This window comes from Aulonocara stuartgranti, assembly GCF_965226115.1.
Source record: "Aulonocara stuartgranti genome assembly, chromosome: 5".
Taxonomy (NCBI): Eukaryota; Metazoa; Chordata; class Actinopteri; order Cichliformes; family Cichlidae; genus Aulonocara; species Aulonocara stuartgranti.
Window position 1 is genome coordinate 7904344 of NC_138943.1, and position 19311 is coordinate 7923654.

General features: G+C 39.3%; 1 protein-coding gene across 6 annotated transcripts in view; it reads left to right on the forward strand.

The window, feature by feature from the left end:
- Nucleotides 1-19311, forward strand: part of nav1b (neuron navigator 1b) — a gene marked incomplete at its 5' end in the record, with an annotated part of 81664 nt that overhangs the window by 27926 nt on the left and 34427 nt on the right. For 3 of the 6 annotated variants that reach the window (XM_082534507.1, XM_082534508.1, XM_082534510.1), the window contains 4 exons: nucleotides 1025-1836; nucleotides 2128-2216; nucleotides 15584-15686; nucleotides 17400-17759. In XM_082534507.1, coding sequence (XP_082390633.1) covers nucleotides 1052-1836; nucleotides 2128-2216; nucleotides 15584-15686; nucleotides 17400-17759 — 1337 coding nt within the window. Of the gene's footprint in view, nucleotides 1-1024; nucleotides 1837-2127; nucleotides 2217-9301; nucleotides 10040-15583; nucleotides 15687-17399; nucleotides 17760-19311 lie in introns of those variants that run through there. The other 3 variants (XM_082534511.1, XM_082534512.1, XM_082534509.1) reach the window with 2 other exon arrangements.

Below are 19311 nucleotides of genomic sequence, written 5' to 3' on the forward strand. Positions count from 1 at the left end.
ACACAAACAAAGAATTTGACTCTGGTTCATACAGGAATATAACTGAAATAAAACCAGTTGGAAACCAGTTAAGTTTAGTAGCCTGTAACAAAAAAAGGCATCAGAGATGAGTTTTTGCTCTCTGGTGCAGATTGATTCCAAAGTGCTGGCAGTCTGGTTGCATTTATTACTTAAATAGTAATTATTTGAAAACCTTAACTGTAGTTAGTCAAAGTAAGATCACAATTATCTAGAGACAGTTTGCCTCCAGCCACGTGACCTTGCAGTCAAAGCAGTCACACTCTTAATCTCTGGCCAACTAGTTGGTCACTCCAGCTACTTGCAATTGGTTGCTTACGGCAAAAACAATTCAGTCCAGTCACCGGGCAAAGACGTTGTGATCCTATGTACTATAGTGTGACTTAGCCCTTATGTTAATGTTTAAAGGTCTGCATCCATTAAATAAATGCTCACTGATTTTTCTGTTTCTAACACTTCTTTTCCCCACACAAAACCAACTCTGTCATTGTTTGGTGGCATTATTAAAATCTGCAGAATGTTTATCACAAACTGGCTAAAAGTAGGTGGCAAGGAGTCCACACAAGATGCTTAATTGAAGATAATTGAATAAACATAAACTAATCAAGCCACAGACATTAAAGAGGGTTAATGCAAGGTGAATTGGAAGTGAGACTGAACAGTTTATCTGAGCCAGCTTATTTAGCCTGTGAGGCCCAGATGAATGCATTAGCTGATGGCCCTGCCATATCAGCCATTTATCAGTAGAAGTGCTCACCCCATCCCACACCAACCCACACCCCCCACCTCTTAATAATCAAGATTCAACCTTGACACTGGAACTGAACTAATCAGAAATAAACCAAAATAACAGAAGGCAATATTGAAACATTTGAATATTTATTATTACACATAATACTGCTACAAACATGTACTACTATTGCTGCTGCTGTTGTGAAAATATATTTTTATCTTGTACTTGTTGTAACTGCTGTACTGTATTTGTCTTTCCTGAATTCTTTTCCAGATCTCAGAGCAGTGACTGTCAACAACCATGAGCAGCGGAGTGAATATCAAAGTCATATCTCGGAGGCAGAGTGACGCAGGTGTCAGCTCCAGTCTGCCGTCACCTCGAAGCACAATGTCGGTCTCAAAGGCAGAGCCCAAAGAGCAATATAGTGGGCTCCCAAATCCCACAATGCAGTATCAGCACAGCGCAAAACGACGGCCTACATATTCTTCATTCTCTGGTTCTTCAGGAGCTGCAGAGTTGCTGAGAGGTGCCGCTTTAAAGAACAACCTGCTGCACCAAAAGACTAGCATGTATTCACATAGAAGCTCAGCAGCTGCAGGGCGAGCTGATGGAACCTGCTCAGCTTACAGCAGCCCTCAGATACCAAAGAGGGAAGTTCCACGCTCGAAAGACACATCAGACATCCGCAGCGACACGATAACCCAGAAAGCTTTGAGAGACCTTCAGTTAAGAAGAAACACTAACAAGAACTGGACCTTTGGAAAGTATCGTCAGAGGAGTGTGGACAATGCGCAAGAGGGTAACACTTTGCGACACCGCCCACCAAATCCTCAGGTAGGCTACGGAAGAGGACGTCTTCTTTATAGTAAAAATGCAAATGGAAATGAGATACCAGGAGTATCTTCAGCAGGAATAGAGAACTTCCAAAAAGAAGTGAGGAACATCTCTAACTATGAGCTGGAAGCTTCTGACAGGGAGCTTTTCAACAAATCAAAGTCTTCCCATCAAACATTCAACCTGCCACGCAGCAGAGGGAGTGAGCCAGGAAAGGTCAACATGGCTGCTGTTGCTCCATTTAGATTCAGGTGAGGGCAGTGTTTCACCTTTTAAGATAGGAAGATATACAATAGATTGCAGTTTATTTCTAGGACACAGAGAAAATAATGCACACTCATAATGTCTCATACTTTTTTTATTATTCATGGTCTTATTAAAAGAAAGACACCCCCCCGCTCCCTGGTGTCTGTTTATACATATAGCCTCACTCTCTTGAATGCAGTATTCAGTGGTCAGAAGTTATGTCTAAACAGACATGGATTTAAACCACCGTTTGTTTGGTTGACCCGTTTGTTTCTTTGTTTCTTTGTTTTTTGTAGGTTTAAGATTCACGAGGATACAGATACCTCCCTGGATGATCTCAGTGACTGCTCCTCTGACTCCATGGAGGTCTGTTGTGATGATCTAGGTGAGTCTTTTTGAAATCTTAATCTTTCTACTGGACACATCTGTTGTTATAAAGCAGTTGTTCTTAATGTGGGATCTTGCACCTCTAAGGAGTTACCAAATAACTTTGGAGGGTCATAGACTTTGGAATTTCTGTGATCTTTGCTGTTGTCATATGAAATGTTTAATTATTCTCATTCATATGAGTAAATAAATATAAGAAAAATCAACAACTCTTTTGTGGAAGTGGCATCAAATTTAAGGTAAAACTCATTAATCTTTTATCTGGTATTCCATTTCTCTCTTATGGTTTATTCTTTGCTCTTTGATATTCAGTTAAGGCAAACAAATATCCTCCAAATACATGAAACACTCACATGTGCTTTTAAATGGGTGCCAATATAAACCCAGTAAAATTGATGCTTAATGATAAAAAGGGTTAATTCAGGATGCTAAAAATTATGATGGATTTCCATCAGTCTTTGACTTTAAATCAATTCACTCTTCTTCTTTTCACTCTTTAAGTCTTTTCTAGTATTGTTATCCCCAAAGGACCTACTTAATTCATTACAAAAATGAACTTTTTTTCACTTAAAACTGAAAGGGTCAGGCAGTTTATGCAAAAAAAGAAGGAAAACAAGAAAAAAACCCTGTTTTTCCATTTGTATTATATGCATCGTGTAACACTCAAGTTTTTATATGGCTGACTGTTGACACTGAACTCAGTTCAGCTTGACAGTTGTTCTCACCAAACTGCCGCCAACTCGCAACAAAATCTTTATACTGCTTGTACCACCTGTTATGTTCATCAGGATTTCCTGAAGCACTTCACTTTTTCTTTGTGTGCATGTGGGAAAACAGATTGCTGGCAGAGAGTACTTCTCTCAAATCGCACACCACTGTTAATGCAACACTGTTTATCAATGTTTTTGACATCTCTGATGTGCCATTACAATCAAATTTCCATTTTTTTGCATCCCTGCTGTGTAAAACATAAAAAGTTGAGTTATTTTTGCCTCAGCCCTGTTCTTCACACATCCTGTTGCTTGGACACTGTAATACAAACATGACGTGTGAACATAAACAGGCACAGTGTCTTAAAATGTTTTGTATGGTCACTATTTCATTGTTTTAAGGGATACACTTTTCCAAATGAAGATTGAAGCAGTTACCAGCATGGCAGATCTGTTAAATCAAATTAGAGAGACTATTTTATTAAAGCTCTACTGTAAGTAAGTAATATTAATTAAGAGAAATAAACAGACATCACAGAACAAAATTATTATTTAAACCCGCATGTTGTAAAACTGTTACACAGAAGCTTCTATATTTTATATTTTAATATTAAACATTGTTTTTAACCATTGTTGGAGATGGACCAACTTCTTTTAGAACTGTCACAATGATTAACAGTAATAAACTGGTCAAAAATGAAAAACCACTAATCTTTTCAGACAACAACACACAAACAACTAAAACTCAAAGTGTGAGCAACAGAGTGTGGAGCATTTAAAACGTGGACCCCACCATGATGTAATCGATTGTATCTGAACTCTTGAATTCTTGATTGTAATATTGTGGTTATTTAGTTTTGACCCAGTGTCAATGATGTTTAGAAAAGAGTATGAAGAGCATCAGCAAATTTAACTTGTTTGGGCAGTAAGTGGCATACATACACTATAGTGTTGAATCGCATGACTAGAGATACCAGTTTATTTGTGTATCTTACATGCATGGAGTCTCTGTCTGTCTGTGAACTCCTACACAATCAAAAGCTGAACATCAAAACTTGGCACTTCGGTACATTTTAGACCCCTAAAGGTTCTTATTTTTATCAAATATGTTATCATGTTGCCTAGCAACCACTTATCAAAAGACTGAGGTGACCTATTTGTAATGTTTAGGCATTTATAATAACTTATAAAGGCATCATACTTAATTTCATAACAGCAACTAATTTATATCTGCAAAATATTTGAATTCTGCATGAAATAGCATGATGTCATCATGTTGCCTAGCAACCACATATTAATGGGCTAAGATGGCGGCATTTATGAACCTGTAACACTTTATAAAGGCATTGCTTAATTTCAATTTCATGACAGTAACGTCTAATTTTTAGATCCACTAAATGATATTATGGTCTTATTTTTAGTAGATATTGTGACCATTATGTTGCTCAGCAACCGCCTACCAATGGACTAAAAGAGCCAATTTTTAGCATCTTTGCACCTGTAACAGCTTATGAAAGCATCATATCATTTTTCCTTTTTTGTCTGGGTGTGGCCTTATTTTCAGCATGTTAAAATCCCATCATTTATAGCCAAAAAACATGAATATTATAGTGTGCTATATAGGACATATAATGAGCCCATCGCATTGCAGCCAACTAGCAATGAACCAAAATTATATTTATATAGTATATCAGGACATGGGCTTGGACATGTATGAGTATTACTGGCATGAGTTGAATACAGAAATCAATAACTACAACTGGACTAGATTTAGTCTTGGTTGGGCAACTAGCTAACAGCAAGCGATATTGACTCAAATGAACAGACAGTGATGCCCTCTTTAATGATTGAGTTAGCAAAATTCATCCCAGTAAAACTGAATTTACAGGGATGCATTCAAGTATTTTGAATTAGTTATGTTGTTTATTTCTGGATCACCCAAATCACACAGACTTTGAAAATGGCCTCACATGAATGCCACGGGCTATTTGAAAACCCTTTAACTGACTTCTTAATTATCTTAATCACTTTGAGGGTTGAGAGCCTTCAGCCAGCCTCCTCTGGGAGAGACCAGACCAGCAACTGAGTGGTCCTCTGCCGAGGGTGGACAGATGCATGACTGAGAGACTGAGTGGTTTGATGGGAGGATCAGCTTTCACCTCCTGTCTGGGAGTTTCTCTTCTCCCCAGTGGAAAGACTTAGGGAACGCTTAAATTCATAGAGATGTGTCTTTGTAACCTGTCATATGTCTTCAGCTACATAGCTGGAAGATGAAGTACATGTGTAATACTGATGGTTCCATTCGGCAGAAATAACTGTTCAGTTAGAAAAGTTTCCGGATAGGAAGACTCACTACTTTACAAACAGCAAGTAGTAGACAAGACCATTTAACCTTTGCTATTGTGTCTTGCAGCTTGAGCTCATCAGTAGACTTTCATTCAGGAAAAAAATCATAATGTGAGAAGCCCTTAAGGCTTCTCACATTCCAGCTAACACAATGATTCCATTACATCTGTATTTAGAGACTCTTGCATCGCATTAGTTACCATATGACTTCAACACAATTTTTACATGTGCTTTTAATTCTATGCTTCGACCTACAGCTCTCTGCAAAAGGTACACTTGCACACATTATGTCAAGTCACATGGCAAAGAGGCTGTTCAAATCATCTTGGACAGATGGTTTCTAATGACTTTGGCTGTATGGTTGTTGTTTGATTGCTTGGATATGATTCTTGACAATATTTTGTGATCAATACGTTTCAATATCAATATCAATTTCAGTATAATATATGTTATCCCACCTATTTGTTTACATATGAAGCGGGAAAGCAGTTGTTGTTTAGATCATTTGCAAATCAGACATGTTGTGTTCTTTTTAGGCACACACATTTGTGTTTCATTAACTGGAAATGGCATTGGCACGAGTAAGTGGAATATGTAGTAAATCACTAGTTGATGGAGTGATGGGTGCTGCTTAAAAAATTTCAATATATTCTCCAAACTCAGCATGGCACAAACCATTACAAATAAACACTTTCAGAATGCAATAGGCCTTTTTCACATTCTGTCTGAAAGCCCAGTAATGTCCATGTGACTCTTTGTGGTTTTCCCCTTCATGCACATGTGTTGGTCTGCCTGATGTTCCTCAGTGCATTGCATCATAGCAGCTGAGCACCCCAAAAATGATTACACGTGCTGAAAAAGGGAAATGCACCACAGACACCTGTGTAGCTGTCCTGCCATAGAAGTATACTTAGGTCACTTTTGCAAAACTCCTCACACAGTGAGCACAACAGAAGTCTATGTGGGCTAAACTGAGGATCAGTTATCATTGTTTTGGCACAAAATGCATTCAATGACTACATCTCTCAAATTTCATGAATTATCTTCTCACTCAGACACAACAACTGCCAAAAATCTTTGTACGTACAGGACATTTTGCATGTACTTACATACTGTTTTCAAAACTGTTAAACTTATGGCCAAAACAATAACACAATGCAAAAACTAAAAAGACAGCAAAATCCAACAGCAATATTTTATTGAAACATATTTTAAATCTAAAAATGCAGTTTAACCAGCCACAGCTGATTCTCATTGTAGATGAACATCTACACAGGTGTTACTCCTTCAATTTTTCAACTCCTTCAATTCTGGCAGCCAGAAGATTCTTTCCTAGGTGTATTGCCCTAGATGACATAAGATGTGATGTGGATGAGAACCTGTGGCCAAATGGAGAAGACCGAGTAGATTAGCATTACTATTGTATGTGTATCAGTGGATGGTGTGTATACAAATTCTTGTATCTTGGGATTACTTAGTGCAAAAAAATAAAAATACATAAACAAATATTAACGAATTCTGCATGATGTCTGATTCATTCCAGTAACATATATTGAAATTATAAACAGAGATGTGTCCTTGTTTTACACAAGAAAACACTGTGTAATGCTACATGTTGTTAGTGTTTTTTAGGTCATTGTTTTGTGGGTGACAAAGTGTGTTTGTCGGCTGTCAACCTTTGCTAGTGTTCTGGAAGAATGAGTTTATTTGAGACCTGAATAAAGTGTTTTGGTAGTTGTAGTGCATTTTGAATGTGAAATGACCTGCTTTGCCAAGCTGAAGGTCAGTTAGGAGAATTGTGTGAAGAGTTTTGCAAAAGTGACCTAAGTATTGTGAAATGTGTCCTAGCGGCTGTAAAAAACTGTAACTTCCAGTAATCGGACTTATTCATGTTTGTAATGCTGGTATTAATTCAACGTTTATCCTAGCTACCACCAAGGAAATCTATAACAAAACTATTAATTAAAAACAATGAAATCTGTACATTACAACCAGTGTTTGGTATCTGTACATTTTATCTTTGTTATGAATTGTTATGGCAAATGTCTCTGCAATCTACCTGCACAAGCATTTTTTTTATTTTTTATTTTTTATTCCTATTTATTCTATTTATCCCCTTTGTATATTTTATTTATATTTGTCTCTGTATTTATATATATATATATATATATATATATATATATATATATATATATATATATATATATATATATATATATATATAAATAAATAAATAACAATTCTGTAACTGTAACTTCGGTCGTTGCTGTGCTTTTTGGAAGTCGAATTTCCCAGAGGAACCCACCCGAGGGATTAATAAAGTTCTATCTTATCTTATCTTATTTAGCACCATCGGGCCTCTCTTGGCTTTTTGGAGGCAGATCAAACAGGGTTGCTAGTCCATGAGCCACCCCAGGTGCTCTGAAAGCCTAATAAAAAAGGCGTTGGAGTGTGTTGCCAGCCTATTGTGAGAGTTGGAGTTGAACCCTCTCCACACTTAAGCAAGCAGGTCAAACATATCCGGTGGATTTGCACCATGTAGCATTTTTTTTTAGTCATGCTGGTTAAGTGAATTGTGTACTTTAAAGGATTTTTTTTTATTTCATAGAATGATTACATATCAACATGTTCTCATTGTCACAGTTAAGTGTTTGTGGGGGTTTTTGGCAGCTGTGGTTGTGCATATCTGGCGTGGATGACATGCAGCATTTTCGAAAGAGTATTTCCATAGAGCAGCCTGCATGAGAGTTCTGCAGAGCCTGAGCCTCCTGAATCTTCTTCAGAGACTGCTGTGTCTAATACTGAATGACGATTATACTCGTATGTCAGCAAATAAGCCCTGCACAAAATGATGTGACTGGAGTTGCAATTTGAAGTGTGTGCGTGCATGCATGTTTGCGTGTGCGTGTGCGTGTGTGTGTGTGTGTGTGTGTGTGTGTGTGTGTGTGTGTGTGTTTAAATGCATCTTTTGGTGACGTAAAGATATTTCCAAAGTGTGGTTTTGGGTGTGTTACTTGCTTACACTGGCACATCTTGTTGCTTTCCCAGTCTGCAAAAGTGAAGTCACTCTTTTGGCAGATACACTACATTTTAAGTCATATTTCCTCCTTTTTTTTTTTTTTTTTTTTTTTTTTTTTTTTCAAGCAGTGAACAAAACTATTCAGTTACTTTTCCTTATTTCGTTTGTTGACATTAAGTTTAAATGCTTTTGTGCTTATTGTTGATATAGTATGACTAAAGGTCCACTAATCTTTTTTTGGCATAAATCAAGAATAGATATCTTAAAGAAATAGAAATCCTGTAGATAATGAAGAGGTTCCTCCTTTTGTTGCAATCTGGCAGCCATCCTAATTTATGCTATAGGATGTAATTACATATGTAAATGGGTATCACTTAACACATTAATAACACCTCCACTAGAACAATTCATGCACCACGTTAAGAGTATTGAACAGTGAGTGAAGAAGGGGGAGGGGAAGAACAAAGGAACCAGAGGAGATGGTGCGATAACGTGCTGTGTTAGAGGAAAATTGTGCCGGTTTAAAAAAAGCCGCACATGATCTATTTTCCTCATTCTGTTGTATTTTACATATTCTGCTGAGACACAGCGAAGCATCTTTAAATGAAGGAAAAATGAGGGAAGGAGGAGGGAGGATGGGAGGGAAGGCGGAGGCGAGGGAGAGGCAGCAGAGAGCAAGGGGAGGAGGGTGCACTGTTGCGTCTTCCGCCGCTGTCATTCTGCTGCTGCGCGGTTCAGCGGCATGAGGGTGTGCTGAAGGGAGGACTGTGGAAAAAAGAGGAAAGGAGGACTGAAAGGAAGGAGAGAAAGGGAGCGCCTGGGCAGCACTGCAACAGCTGCAGCTGCAGCAGCCTGTCAGGAAGAAAAGGAGACAGAGGGAGACAGAGGAAGGAAAGGCTGCAGGATTGCTTTAAATGGACCATTTCTATATATAATTTTGCACAAAGAGAAGGAAGTGTAGAAGCCTGTTTTCTTCCTCCTGATGCTTTTTGATATGGTCTCATGCAGGAGGAATGCTTGGAAATAGTGTGAAAGACAGAGAAGGAGATTTAAAGATGGAAAGGACGGATAGCACAAAGGCATACAGCCAAGCAGATGGCAAAGGAGTTGGTATGGCAGCTAAGAGGGCCAAGTCTGGAGTGCCCCAGAGCACACAGAGGGGAGAACTAAAGGTTTACCGGGCAGGTAGCTCTGAGGGCAGGATACCAGTGCCCTCTAATCTCCGCAAACAGAGGTCTATGACAAACCTGGCTGTGCTCACTGACGCCGAGAAGAAGTTACACCTTTATGAGCCAAAGTGGTGTGATGACATGGCCAAGCCTGGAACAGGGCAGATCAAAACGGGCAAGCCAAAGACAGCAGGGGGTGGCAGCAGTGCTGGAGGGGGTGCCCCTCTCTCCCGAAACCTATCCAAATCTGAACACTCACTGTTCCAAGGCAAACCCAAGCCCTTTAGCCCTCTGGCTGCTCCCTCTGCCCTGAACAAGCAGAGCCGCATACCTCGTGGTCCTTACGCTGAAGTGAAGCCTTTGAGCAAAGCACCTGAGGATGGAAAATCAGATGATGAGATCCTGTCCAGTAAGGCAAAGGCCAATGGAAAGAAACCTGGAGCTGGAGCTGGAGGGGAATGCAGTGCCAAGGGTCAAGGAGAAGAAGGAGCAGACAAACCTTTCCTGAAAGTGGACCCAGAGCTGGTGGTGACAGTGCTGGGTGACCTGGAGCAGCTGCTCTTCAGTCAGATGTTAGGTGAGTACAGCCAAGAAGCCCTAATGCTTTTGCCACCACTGGGCTTCTCAAATACGATGTGCTATGAACCAAATCTGCAACACGCCCCCCTTTGAAACAGCCACCACACGGCACCTGCTTGCTGCTCCCGATCCACATTTCCCCTGAACGGATTTTACACAGCTCACCAACTGGGGGGGGGAAGCACAAAGACATCTTCATGCTTGCAAAGCATGCTACTCTTATTTTATTGAATACAGGCACTGTTTAGCATTTTAACATGAAGCTGAAATGATTCTTATTCCTCTAGCATGCTACTCAGGTTTATGTGCTTTGGTTTTGGGCGTGTGAAATATTTTCGCTTGTAGTCATAACATTGCTGCCTGATTGCATTAGGCCTGGGGGAGTTGTGGATTATTACCAACAGGCTGATCTCCTTCCGAAAGATTCTCATTTATGGCAACATGTGCAGATGCACTCGAGGGTCCATCAGCTTCTCCACATATGCTTCCAAAAACCAGAAATGGGAATAACAGCATGCCATATTAAGTTCCTTTTAGGCACAGAGACACACATTTAGCCTCCTCCCAGCTTCATTCATCTGCAGAGCACTGACAGACGGCTTCCACCCAGTGTACTACTACACTGCAAATGGCAAAGAAAATGTCTTTGTCTGTGGAGGTTGTAGGTCAGGTTTTGTATTGGGAAAGCTTTTATGATTAATACAGGTGTTGATTATAATATAGCGGTGATTATAATTCTGATGATTAGATGTTGTATTTGTTTATTTTCTAAATAGATAGCTTTGTATTTAATTGCAGGTGTGTTGTGTATCTAATTATAATCTAATTTGGATGCACTGAACACCAAATCTAATCGTGAGATGTATAAAATGGCATGTTGGAGTGTGTGTATTTCACAACTGCTAATCTTTGCTCTTATATACATTGACAGACAAGCAAGAATGTCTTCTTCCATTCAACTCAACATTATCATGTTTGCTGTTGCGTCTTAATGAACACATCTGTAATGATTCGATCTGTTATCCACGCTTCATTAGTATGTGGACATTTATCATTCATACTGGTTACACTTACATACTGCAGAGACCAGTGGGAACTTTATACTGTGCTGGATATTATACATGTCAGCTGCTTGAATCCCTTTTGTGTAATTAACTGTGGAGCCACAACCAAAATTGCTAAGAGTTCTGGAGGTTCGGCACCACACCCATATCTGCTTTATTAGCTTAAATTTGCAGCTCAGTGCTTGAGGCTGATATTTCTGTATTCCTCTGGCTCAAATGGAAGGCATTTTTGAAAAAGTTGTTTTATCATTTTAATGAACTGTGAAAAGAAAAATAGCCTTCCAGAAAAAGGATACATGGAAACACGGAAAGACATTTAAGTTTTAGCATCGAAGAAGAATTAATAAGCAAGAAACTGAGAAAAAATATTTTCATGTTACAGTAGTAATGTCATTGTTTTGGGTTGAAGACAGCAGTGTCAGAGTTATAACAGAATGTTATGTTTTACCAGTTTACAGAACTTTTACAGTGAACATGCCTGTTACTACAAATATTTCTTTTCATGTCTGCAGTACATTCAAGGCCTGGTTAATGTGCTCTGCATCAGCAGCATCTCTCGTTATGAGCTCCTTGAAAGGATGCATTTATTTATGAGTATAGTGGGTCTCTTTGTTTTCCAATAGGGCAAGAATGGTCATCTTAGTTAATAGGGTAATTTATTAATTTAACCATTTATGTTTGTGCAGGACACTGGAGCATTACTGTACATACCACTTCCTCATCACAAGGCAAGGTTTCATGCACATGGATACATAAAAAACTCCCTCCTCAGATCTAGAATAGCTTCACAGAGCAGCAGAATTTGGAATAGAGCAGGAATAAATTAAAAAATCAGTTGCATTACATTATTTTCAACGTAAAGCACATACAAGAAGTCCACAAAATAGTAGAGTAGTACAGACAGAAATACATCTGATAAAACCCATCTACCCTAGACAACATGGGGATGAACAAATCTCATTTTGTCATAATTGGAATCTGTCATGCCAGATCTTCAGAAATGAAGCAGTGGTCTATATCTATCACAGCGGATCTAGAGATTATGGTTATGTTTGCCTTTTTTGTTGAAGCTACAGAGGCACGCAAGTGTCAGAGAAGTTCACTTTTACACAGGTTATCATGAGGGTAACTTTTTAAAGGCCACATTATCATTCTCATTTTACTTCTTTTAAGGTGGTATTTCTAGTGTAATAGTGGGAAACACTTGTTATCTCATACTTAGAAAGGAGTATTAGGGCCACAGTAAGAAAAACAAAAATTGTATTGATCATTTTGAGAATAAAGCAGAAATTTTGAGATCAAAGTTGCTGTTTCAAGACAAAATGCCACGGCTGCTATAGCCTCTAAAAAATGCTGTGTGTAGACAAATTGATCAGCTGTCATGTGATACAACGTCCATCCTATTTATTGCATGAGGGTGTAAGTGTTGGTATCCTTGCATCTGTCCATTGCCAGCTATTTCATTTTGTACCAAACTGCCAACTCTTCATGTTTGTGTGGTTTCTCCATCTGACCAGATGCAGCTTTCTGCACCATATTATCAGTGCCCTTATACTTATCACCACCACTAAAACTGATTCTGAAGTACGATTTCACAAACTCTACACAAGGCATGTAGAGGGTGTAGGAGCCGTGGGACTTTGTCTTGAAACAACAACTGTAATCTCAAAATTTTGACTTTCACAAAATAGGATTTAGACTTTTTTCTCAAAATATATTTTTGACTTTGGACTTTTCTCAAAACTTCTACTTTAATCTCAAAAAGATTAACATTTTTTTCTTAATGTAGCCCCAATATTCTGTTGCACATACCTGTGTTTTATACATTTTTAATTTTTTTTAAATGAAGAAGCAAAGGCACTTTTCCTCTTACACAATATTTTGAAAAGGTAGGAACTAGAGATTAAATGGTTATATGTATTTTCACCACTCCACAAAGATAGATTGTTTAACAATGACTGGTAACCTTTTTTTTTTTTTTTTTTTTTTTTTTGCACCATTAGTCACAGTTCATGTTTTCTTAGAAAGATAAATATTTTCCAGTTGTCATCTACTACATCTGCCTTTGAAATAAGAAGGTTCATGTGAGCTGCAAAAAGATTCTGCCCTTCCTTTTTGCCCTAAAGCAAAAACCTTTTTTTCCTCTTTCTGTCCAGTTCTTATATTTCCATGTGAAATTTAACCCCCTGAACAGGCATAAAAGTGAAATGTGGAGGTTGAAGAAGACTGCAAGACCCTGCTGTTGTATTTCTTGGTGACTTGGTGCAACATGCGGTTCCTTTGTTGTTAATCTACCAGTGTTTGTAAGGTTAATTACTGAGGACCTCTAGCTATTTTAGAATGAGTCTTTCCAAACTTTTATCTTTTCCTACATTGTGAGTATATGGAGTATCTCCTGAGATGTTGCATCATTCATAGGACTTTCCCATTTCAGATCTGCTTCAGTATTCTGTCTGAGTTTCCCTTTTTCCATCCAACTGCAATGCAGGGTACCACACCACTACTAAACAAGAACACAACACATAAATCTAATACTCACAGCAGATGTGATTCACATGGGCACTTTGTGTCTAGCATTCCTGCTGAAGTGTTTCCCCCAGAATTAATCGCAAAGGAAATGAGAAGATTGAATAAGAATGCAATATGACAAAAAGATTCATTGCTCAGTGGACACCTCTGCTGATCTCATATTAAGGACATATTTGTGTTAGCATTGCAATTTCAAGATATTAATCTTCTTTCTGATAATATCAAATATATTAAAACTATTTGGGGTCACGTGAAACCTATGCTTTTCCCAGAGTATAGTGTTTAGAAGAAGGCCACTAGACTACAAACAGATAAAGAACAGCATGTTGACTATATAGCATTTTTATTTGAAATCCATGTCTAATCTGCTAGGAATCTCTCAAAGCAATGTTTTAGATTATAAACACTCAATGATTAGCAATTGTGCAAGAAGATGATTACATGTATGTAATAAAATGAAAAATAATGAGTGTTCAAAAGTGTCCAAAATGTTTTTATTTTCTTTTGGCAATAGCAAGAACTGCTGAGTATCTTTTATATGGGGAACAATGGAGTGAATTCTTGGCTGACTTTAGCTGCAGTTTGTACTGTAGCATTCCAGCTGCACTGCAATCTTTACTCAAAAAATGCTACCAGAGCCAGACAGTTTTCTGTCAGAATAGCACTAAAGATGAAATCAATATTTCATTCTGGACATTCTGGACCAGCTCTTGTGTGCTTATAAATTAGTTGTTGTCCTTTTTTTGCAGATAACATATGTAGCTACTGTATATTATAGAACCCCGAAGAACACACCATTCAGAAAGCTCAGTGTTTTTTCAGAGTGGCAAAGTAAACAAGGCTTTAGTTTGACTTGCAAAAATCACAATAGTGCATTTCAATTTGTAAACTCAAATTGAGGCTTAGAATTCACTCTCTGTGTGCTCTGCTGATTTAGTTCAATATCTACTTATGAGACGAGCATATGATTTGTCTTTTGGTCCCCTGACATCCTCGCCTCTGCGAGGGGCAGGGATAGCTCAGTAGGTAGAGTGGTGGCCCCATGATCGGAAGGTCGGGGGTTCGACTCCACTGAACCGCTACCCTGAGGTACCCCTGAGCAAGGTACCGTCCCTACACACTGCTCCCCGGGCGCTGCACTGGCGGCTGCCCACTGCTTCACTGGGTGAATGGGTTAAATGCAGAGGAACTATTTCCCTATGGGGACTAACACGCACACTTTACACACTTTACACTTTTACACTGCTTCAGCTTTTGCAGCTAATACAGTGAATATTAATTTCTTTCTGCCTGAGGGTTTTTGCCTCAACATTGCTGGGGAAAATCCCAACTTCCTGCATTTGTGTGACAGGGGGTTTCTCTCGTTTGTTACAGCTACCACAACAGCGCTCCTAATTGTACTGTAATATTGATTTGACACGGTCACAACCCACTGACTCTATATTTTGCAGTGCACAGAGTATAGTCCAAATAAGCTGACCTTCACTGAAACTGTTCTGGCTGCAGTTCAGCTTATAGTTAGCTGTATTACTTGAACCGAGTGACTCTGAGGTAATGCTCAGCAGATCAGAAAATCTCTAGAAAGAAAGTAAAAGCGATCCTGGTGTGGCATGAATCCCCCTGGCGGCAGGTCGAAGTCAATGGCAGCCTTCCAATGGTGCATTTTTAGGCTGTACCACATCAGTTCAGTGGGGGGTAGAGCAGGGGTTGCCATGGTGAAGCTGCCTATGGAGTAACATTTGTCTGCTTAATGATGCGAACAAGCATGGGAGATGTTCTTACACAGAGGATGCAGGTCACAGTAGTCCAAATACAAATAATAAAAGGAAGAACATGCATATAGAGATGACTCAACATTAAAAACTAAGCTCAGAACACCGTGTGTCTGGTTTTTATTGTGATCGTCTAAATGTTTTATAACCTTTTGCTTCTGCATCATTCACCCACAGACCCCGAGTCCCAGAGGAAGCGGACTGTGCAGAATGTCCTTGACCTACGCCAGAATTTAGAAGATACAATGACAAGTCTGCGGGGCTCCCAGATGAGCCATAGGTAAGTAAAGTATATATATACATGTATTGATAAAATTATGAGATAAATCCATTTATTAAAGTCAGTTTAAAGTGAAAAAAACACACTTAGACCCTGCTGGATTGATACATAACATAATCACGTGTAAGCAGTTGTATTGTGGCTGCTTACAGTGTTGCCACTTGGTAACAAGATAACAGAAAATTGGTTTATTGCACCAAGAAGGTTATCCTTGGTGGCATATATCTGCATGGTGTGCAGTTTTGAGGACAAAAGAAGAAGTGGCAGGCCTAAAAAACTATCTACAGCAGAGAAACAAAAAAAAAAAAACCTGAGATAAGACTTAGAGAGATTAGACTGACCTTCAGTTGATCCAGCGAGTGTTTGCTAAAGTGTTACCAAAAATCTTCTCAAGTTATTTTTCAGCAAGGGAAACAATGAGAAAGGGCTGAGGGATAACAAATTACACAAATACTAGACTGAAAATCAGTGGCAACAGGTCACATTGAGTGATGAAAACAAATGGCAATTTGATGACAATCAAATCATTGTCAGTATGTACGGAGGAGGTCAGGGGAGAAATAAAACAGTCAGTGTCTACAGATAACTGTACAGATAATTGCATTTGTGTCATGGTTTAGTGCTGCATTTCACCCAAAGGTGTTGGTCTTATAAAATACCAGATTTTGATCCAATATCATCTGGAAAGCATCTGATCAGATATGGAAAAGTTTAGCACTAATGCTTTCAGTTCTATCCATCCAGAGTCTATCCCAACTATCACAGGGCGATACTATTCTGTCTTAGATGTTTAAAGAGGCTGTTTGGCTCATAAACTTAATCTTGTTTAGTGATGGCTGTTATTATACCAGAAAGTTGAGAAGTGCTGCTTTAAAGCTTTTTAGTTTTAATGTAATTACTCTGCTCAACCTCTTTGAAACATATTGTTAAACAAAGAGTTGTGATTATAGTAAATAATCATTTGTGCGATTGCACGCTAAATTTTTCTTAGGCAGCTATCAAAAGGGCTTCAGTTAATCAATGACTGACCTGAGACTTAATGGCTGCTTGCAGGACTGTCCTGTAATTTTCATCATCATAGTATTTTAAAGTCACTGACAAATGCAGAAATTCTCAGCCTTCAGGTTGATGAATTATCCACGAAGAATGGATAAAAATACTTGCATGGTCGTGGGCACTGCAATATTTATTTGGGTGACTCGGTTCATCTCGTTATGTAATCGACAGACACAGTAGACGCTCCTAGCCATTTGGAGGACGTTTCTAATTCTGACCCACTTACAACAGAGAAAAATTTTATTAATATTTCCTGTGTGTGGTCCTGAAAAGCAGAGTCCTTGCTATCCTGGAATACTTCCTGGTACACAAAAGCAGTATATTGAAGAAACAGAGAGAAGAGAGAGAAATGCTATATGCAATGCAACACAGAGATAGCAATTTATCCGTCTTTTAGTCTTCTCCTAAGCAGCATCTTTTCTAGTTTTACTCCCTGAACTTGATACAACACAACTGGTGTATCTAGGTCAAGAGCGACTGAATGCCACTGTTGGTTTCTTTGAAGAGAAACTCAGAAGAAAAAAGAGAGAAGTTTTCTGGGTGTGCTGTGCACATCTGGAGTCTTTCTTTTATGTTTCTTTCGGGACAAGACTCTTAACCAATTGCTTTGAACATGTTTGTAAACCACCCTGACCCTCTCCCTGTGTGTCCCTCTAGCTGTCTGGACAGCAGTAATGTGGGCTATGACAGCGATGAAACCAATGCTCGCAGCATATCCAGCCTATCCAACCGCTCATCACCTCTTTCCTGGCGCCACGGCCAGGCCAGCCCTCGTCTTCAAGCTGGCGATGCCCCATCCTCCACAGGTGGCGGATACCAGGGAAGTAAGAGTGGTTCCCAGTACACAGCCCATACAATGCCTGCTCGCTGCTCCAGTCGACTCAACAGCACGTCTCGTATTGAGCTCATAGAAAGCCTTGATGTTGATGATCCCGATCTCAAGTCTGGTTACCTGAGTGACACTGACCTTCTAGGGAAGAGCCTGCCAGATGATGATGATGACAACCTGGCTAACGGGTAAGAGCACTTAAAAAATGAGAACATGAAGCAATAGTTTGCTGCAAATGGTGCATACTGGTTTGTCCTCCATCTTTTGACTTAAGGAAGGTCAATGAGAAGCTCAGCTGCATTTTAATAAGTAGGCACTCTTCTTGAAATGCTGGACATTACCTGATACTATCAGTCCTCATTTGCAAATGTGTGCATATTTTGCTGGTCAAAAAAAAAAAAACCTTCATGAAGGAAACTTTTCACGTCGACATCATGAATTTCTCTTTGTTGCTGGAGCCTGATGTTGCTTGGCAGGCTTATCAGAGAGCTTTCATCAGCAATCTCTATAGACATGTTTGGTATTTCTTGCACTTTAAGGACTTCTCAAACTGCCCGAGACATTGTCTGAGCCTGTTTTTGCTGACCGTGTGGAAAGCTTCTTTTAACTTTATCACTGAGGAGAGAAGTTATCTGGGGCTTTCTCAGTCACACAGTAAACACTCCCTCATTTCTGTGTAAACAGTATAAACAAGTGCACTAAATAGCTCCGATGACATATGTAGAAAGCTGCACCTGTGCAGTTTTTTTGCTCATCTTCTCACTCACTTTCCATCTTCCGTGATTCCCTCATCTTACATTCTTTATCTAATTCCCACTCACAACTTGACAGCTGACAGTGAGCGTGAGAGAGAGGGGAAGAATCCAGGACACTTCTCCAGTGTAGCAGCTTTATCACGGTTGCACATGCAGTGGGACTTAAGCTCTCTGGAGCACTCCAAAGGCCCTGCATGCCAGGTCACGTTCTTACTATGTGCACTAAGGAGACGAGAGGAAGTGAGGCACAGTTTAGATGAGTAGAAATTGGAGCATAGAAGAAGAAAATGCAAACTAGAACAGGGCTAAATGAAATTAACATGGAGAACTGGCTTCACAAGTAAAGATAGATGGTTAATTTGAAGGAGAGAGGTGAAAAATGATCAAACAGCATAAAGCTGATAAGGCCAGGATTAAACGGGGTTTATGTCAAATGGGTCCATTCCTCACAGTAACATCCATGCACTAAAAAGTCCATTTAAATCTGCCCTGTATTTCTCCTTGTTTCTCGCTGCAGTAGCTCTGCTGGGGTGTTTCAAATTCATTAGAGAGGTGAGCGGAGAGCGTCACCTCTGCTTTTTGACACCGCAGGCAGCAAAGATGCTAATCATTTTATGTAACACTAGTTTTAGAATGCCTCATCATGCTCTCTGTTTTAGGCCACCAAAGTCAGCAATCCCTAGACATGCTTTCAAGGTGACTGGAAGAACTCTTGATGGGAAAAACGGGTCCCCATAGAGCATTTTTACCATTTATACCCAAAGCATGCTATGGATATGCCTCCTGTTATGCGTAATAACAGGTCACTCAGTCTACAAAACATACCAGGAAACAGAAATATTTTGCGCTGTTTTCTCTCTAACGTGACTAACTTTCGTGCTTATACTGTAGTTGGAAGGTTGAAATCCTTCTGGTTTGTTGGCTTGGACGTGACTGCAGAAATAATAGGGTGCTAGTGCTCTATACCAAGAATGAATTGTGCCAC